The 6,450-nt window shown below is 35.3% G+C and overlaps 1 protein-coding gene across 1 annotated transcript; it reads left to right on the plus strand.

Moving 5' to 3' along the window:
* Positions 1-288: 288 nt before the first annotated feature.
* On the plus strand, positions 289-696 carry LOC140142384 (profilin-like). Its single transcript, XM_072164353.1, has one exon. It carries the CDS (start codon positions 289-291, stop codon positions 694-696), a length of 408 nt encoding a protein of 135 aa, XP_072020454.1.
* The last annotated feature ends 5,754 nt before the right edge of the window (positions 697-6,450 follow it).

Below are 6,450 nucleotides of genomic sequence, written 5' to 3' on the forward strand. Positions count from 1 at the left end.
TAAAACAGAGAGTTGGATGTTGAGTTTAACCACAAAGGCATCTATATAGTGTATAGCGGCAAATGTTTAGTGAGGTTATTTTATTCATGGTTAAATTGTATTTTTGTTACGTAGAATATTTGCATTTATAAACTTCTTGAAACTGTGGGTAAAAGATAAGTCTGCAAACTGATCAGAACAGTTAATTTATTACAAAAAATAATGTCCCTAGTAAAATATCTTGCTATTTTAAATTTACCCATTCAACTAATACCTCTCCTGTTTTGTTTTCTCTTTCAGAAAGCCAAAATGAGTTGGGATGGGTATCTTGATAATTGTAGCGCTCAGAGTCAGGATCACATTGTCAGGTGTTGCATAATCAGTCTAGATGGTGGCAGTGTATGGAACACAACCACGCACGCCAAAGCCTTGAAGATCACACCGGCGGAAGGCGCTAAGATTGCCAAAGCCTTCAAAGACAAAAACTTCTCCTCTTTCATGTCCACCGGCATATACGTAGAGGGTCAGAAATTCCAATTCTTACGAGAAGTGGAGGGCAAAGTGATGTTAGGTAAAAAGAAAGGCCTTGGTTTTGTTTCATTTCAGAGCTCAAAACAAGCAATCATTTGCGCCTTTGGATCAGAAGATAAACAACAGGGTAATGCCAACAAAGGTTTAAGTGTAGTTGGTGATTATTTAGAAAGTGTAGGGTATTAATTGTGGTGTACAACTGATTTCTATTATAGTCAATTTACCACCATACATACAGCTTACCTTGTTCAAGTCCATAGAGGCACCTGCATGTATATTAATATAATATTAATTTCTTGAATTTTCTTCTATTGCATAAAACTGGCAACCCAATTCAGTTGGGGAGGTTGCACCCAAATAGTGGCCTTTATTTAAAAAAATCTAAGCAAAAGGAAAATTAAAACAAAGACATTTCTTATTTGGTCATAGAGTTCTTAAAAAGTATTTTAAGCAGGGTTGTTGTTGAAGACTACATAATTACTTTTTTTTCTAATGGAAAAAGTGGAAATAAACATATTTTTGAGGCTGTTTTGATGATCCATCAACTCAAGAATCTAATATTTTTTTTGCACGCTTGGAGAAATAACCGGTAAGAAATCATACAATCACAATACACAGGGTGCACTTGTTGGCAAGTTTAAAGACACTGTGCTGAGAACTAAAAGGTAGAATTTTGTCGCCCATTGCAAGAATCAAAACTGTTTGAGGGAATCATTTGATCTCCCCAATCGCTTGTACACATTAAAAGTTTACAAGAATCAAGCTTGATTCACACAAATTTGTTGACAAGAATCTTTGCCAGAATCAATTCTTGGATTCTCGCTGAACATTTAGCCCTTATGTACCATTTTCACCCCGGGATGTGGCAGTGATGTCAACGGATTGATGAGGCAACTGTCTTGCATGAGCATATATTGGTGTCTTTAAGGGATCAAAAATGAGCGTTTATTGCGTTTCGATAGTATTTTTTGTGGCACATGAGAGCACCTCAGACCTATCGAATTGTATTCTGAATATGAAGCATGTCTTTCTGATATCAAATAATTTTCATTTTTTGAAAATCACAATATAATACAAATTTTATGACAAATTATAAAAATTTGATATTTTTCGAATTTTTGATACAGTCCTCGAAGTAAATTATATAAATCTAATGATATATTCTTAAAGTGTATGTAGCAGGGAGGAAAAGCCGGACGGTCAATTGAAAATTTTGACCTTTCATATTGAAGATATGGATTTTTTTCCCAAAAAGACCTAATTTTTTTGGTGTTTTGGGAAAAAAATCCATATCTTCAATACGAAAAGGTCAAAATTTTCAATTGATCGTCGGCTTTTTGAACCCACCTACATACACTTTAAGTATAAATCATCAGATTTATAAAATTGACTTCAAGTACTGTTAAATATCAAAAATATCAATTTTTAATGATTTGCCATAAAATGTGTATTAAATTGCTAATTTCAAAAATTCAAAATTATTTGATATCAGAATGACATTCTTCGTATTCAGAATGCAATTCGATATGTCTGATGTGCTCTAATGTCCCAAAATAAATACTGTCCAAACGTTCATACCCCATCCCTTAACAGCACTGTAAGCGAACACAAGTAATTTGTAACTGCGCCCAATGAAATGCGCACTGACATCACTGCCACATTAAGGTGGAAAATGGTATAGTAGGGCTACTTTTGGGGACAGCCCTGGGCAGTTTCATTGCAGAAATAAAATACTCCAGCAATCACAACATTATGGTTTATATGTTTTAAGAAAAACAATTATCAAGAACGAATCACATGGTTTTATTTGAAAACTCATATTGATCATAAAATATATGTTCTGCGAAAGGGATATATTTATGAAAGTCAGTGTTATGTGAAATTTAATTTAGCAGGCAACTTTCAATAAATATCTTGAAAATAACTCCAACATATTGTCAAATCAAAAACATCGCACCAGCAGTTGTGTAATCAGGGTCTTAGCTAGCCACCCGTCTGGCCGTCATTTTAGACGGCCAGTTTGCTCCTGGGACGGGCAAAATGAATGCCTTTGACAGATGCTTTATTATAAATTGTATGTTTTGAGAAGCTAATTGACCTTTTTAGTAGACCCAATTTGTAGAACAAGGCCATATCAGCACATATTTGAACTCTTTGAACCCCCAATGGGCTATAGATGTCTGGTAAATGTTTTAAAGGTCAAATTAGGACAGGCAATTTTATTCAAATGAAGGGCAACCCTCAATTTCTAGCTAAGACCCTGTGTGTAATTATGATTGAGTGCAACAAGTTGACAACCAGGCACCAGCAACCTTGCATTCAATCTTCAATGTAGACAAATCCAATCTCACACATTGCTACACCTCACTGGCAGACATTGACGGGCCAGCCTACCAAAAATGTGAAATCATGCAGGCTTGGCAGGGATTTTAAACTGCATTCCATCCATATGTGTGTTTCATGTAGACAAAAGGATGATGAAAGTTTCCCCACGCAATACAATATGTGACCGTACACCACAAATGAGCAGTGAATGGTCAAATGTCCTCAATTGTATTTGGTGCTACGTGTTTACATTAAATGTACATGAAGCACCAAATTGAGGTATTATGAATTTGACCTTCATGCCCATTTTACACTGTAACTCAGAATACAATTGAGGACATTTACGTTTCATGCTCATTTGTGGTGTACGGTCACATATTATAAGACTAATTTATAAAGCAGCTTTTATCCACCCAATTGGGCGGTCACAACTTCAGTTTGGTGCGGATGGACCCCAGTAATGGCCGCATGAATTCTGACCATCATTTTTAGTTTGTTGGATTTGTATAGATGTTTTTGGCTTTATCCTTGAATTTGGAAAGATGTACATCGTAGCTGTATAGAATTTTATAATCAACTCGTTTGAAAAATGAAAAAAAAATCTTTATGCTTATTTCATTTTAGAAGAAAAAAGGAAGCTGATTGAAAAATAAATCACTAGTAGGAGTGTTACTTAATAGTTCACCTTGATTTGCCCAAAAAAGTAGCAGTACCGGTACAAAATTAGGTGATTCTCAAGAAATTAAAAATGGTAAATGTTTGAATTTTTATACATTGCTTCATGTTGTATTTCTGTAAAGGGGTCAGGACTTAAGAAAGCACAGTGCAAAGCCTGTCTTTTTTTCTTTCTTTTTTCAAAATAGAAATTTAAAGATGTTTCTGAAATAGTTGGATATCATAATTATGTAGAGGTTAATGCATTAGGTTACACAATGTATGTAATTTGTTATCAGAGTGTATTTATGTTCACCAGTAATTTGGCCCATGCTGATGACAAAAAATCAAAAACAAAATGTTGTTTTCCCTGGAAAATCAGTGTATAAATATGTGACAATCAAACATGGCGAGAGCTTAGAGACTCCTTTTGAAATTTTCCTGGCGATGCTACATGTATAGTCTTCCAAAAAACAGAAATTATAATCTGTAAATGCAGCTTCTCCATTTGTTGATTTATTGTGTACTCTTATTTGTGTACAAATGTATAGCATATAATTCCTAAATAAATAGGAAAAATGATTATGGATTGAACATTTTGTTTGAACAACTATGTCACATTTAGTGTACATGTATACATTATCTTAATTTGATAGCCCAACTGAATGACTTTTGATGATTTCCCCTTGACTTTTGACAATTTCCTGTCCCATAGAAACCAATGGTTAATAAAAAGAAAACTGGACCACTTCAACATTTGCTCCTGCGACTTCTAGTAGTATCCTGTCCCATAGAACCAATGGTTAAGAGAAAAAATGGGTAACTTTTTTGATTATTTGACCCATGATTTGGGTTGAAATTTTTTGTTAACCATGGGCCCTTCAGGTCTTTCTTATGAAATTGATTGAGAGCCCTCATATATTTTGAGGGCATTTGGCCTTATTTCGAGGCCTGTACATTGTGATCATTCATCAGGGTTTGCAATTTGAGGCCAAGGTGAGAAAATACTGACAAATTGCCTATTTCCATTGTGTGTGTATACATGTATACTTTATAGTTTCACTTCAGATTTGGTAGTAAAGTGATGTCAGTGCTTTTTCACGTTCAGGCCACAAGTATGCCAACAAACTGCCCTTGTATGCAGTGTTCGAATTTAGGAAAAATAAATGGTTGTCCCACGGACAACCAGATGACAATTTCTGGTTGTCCGTCCAAGTTTTTGGTTGTCCGTAGGCCTACAAATTTGACTTTTGGCTAGATTTATGGTTGTCCGGCGGACAACCGAAGCAGTATTTTTGGTTGTCCGGCGACCTTTTTAGTTGTCCCGGGCAACCGGACAACCAAAATTTCGAACGCTGCTTGTATGCATGTGTTAGTGTGTTTGATTTGATACTACAATCAGCAAAATTTGCACTATGTCACAACTAACCTCGATGTGAAACAAAAGTGTAGGGAATACATAGATGATTCCTGCAAACATGCCAATAAATTGGCCTATTTTGGACACCCCTTTTAGCTACACTCCCTACAGAGAGGGCTAATGTTTCTACGCATGCCCATTGAGAACCCAATGAATGTGTAACTGTTTGTGGACTAATTGAAGGGATTTTCATGATTGTTCAGTTTCATTACATGCAGTGAGCATGTCATGTGCGTATATATTTTAAGTTTAATTCGGCTAATAAGACTCATTTCAAGTATTGATATAATTATGGCATGCACGCAGTTAGGCGCAGCACTTACGCTAGTTGTGTGTTGCTTAATGCATGACTTTGGTGAATTTACGAGAGCATGAGTTGGGACTTAATTGACGCCCAGTAATAAAAACCGAACAATTTTCACCTATTATAAGCCGAACAAACTTAAGCGTGTGACAGTGCACACACATTATCCTATAGTTGAAATCCATACACCCCCTATGGAATACATGACCTTAATATCCCACACAGGGTGTGTAAAATTTCAAATGGGGCTACCTGAATGGGTGACTCCATCTGAAATCTACGCTCAATGTGTGGGAGATTAAGTGTTTGTCTAACGTAGGGATGTATGGATTTCAGCTGGAATAGTACATGCCCATTGTGACAGCATGTTGGACAACTCCCGGGGGGGGTACTCAAGTTTAGTTTTGGTAGGGACGTGCCGCTGAGAATTTGAAAGTGGACCCATAAATATACCAATTTTTCAAGAACCATTGATATACCAAAAGTCAAAATTTTCGACCGAATTTAACCCAAATTGTGTTAGTTTTTACAAATTTTCCCAAAATTTTGGGGAAATTTTGGCTAGATTAAGGAAAAATTGGGCTATTTTCCGAGAAAATTTTGAAAAAAGGACCCATTCATATACCAAAATAGGCTTTGAAAAAGGGGTCATTGATATACCAAAAGGCTGAAAACGCTACCCATGTTTTATGCACGCCCCGTATGGTCATTTGTACTGAGTACCCCCGGGACAACTCTGAACGGTTATGATGAGTCTAATGATTGTGCATTGGACATTTTTGTGTGATTGTGTAGTTTCTATTTTCGAAGCAAAGAAACAAATGGAAATCTTGCGACTAAATTCTTTGGGAACAACCATGTTCTGGTGACAAGGTTACAAAGTTAGTCCAATTACTATGCCTGTATTATAAAAGAAGTCATCCCAAAGTGTATGTAAACAACAAATTGCATTCCCCATTTAATTTTATGTAGAACTATATTTTTGCATACATTCTTCTTTATTACTTTTCCAATTTTGGGACCATTTGCATAACTTTTTGTTTAAAATATTGTAGTTTATTATGATATAGATATATTTTATGTGTGTTATGCATGCTTATATTTGTGCTTTATATTATTATTACATGTATTATCAAGGATGCAAAAAGTGTTATGCATGTTTAGCTAATCAGAATGCATAAATTTGCAATATATTTTAGTGTTTAATGCGCTCATTTAAGAAAATCGGATAAATAAT

The sequence above is a fragment of the Amphiura filiformis genome, chromosome 20 (genome assembly GCF_039555335.1).
Source record: "Amphiura filiformis chromosome 20, Afil_fr2py, whole genome shotgun sequence".
Lineage (NCBI taxonomy): Eukaryota > Metazoa > Echinodermata > Ophiuroidea > Amphilepidida > Amphiuridae > Amphiura > Amphiura filiformis.

Bases quoted from the DNA above. Each gene is read 5' to 3' on its own strand.
- LOC140142384 (XM_072164353.1), top strand. From the start codon at position 289: ATGAGTTGGGATGGGTATCTTGATAATTGTAGCGCTCAGAGTCAGGAT.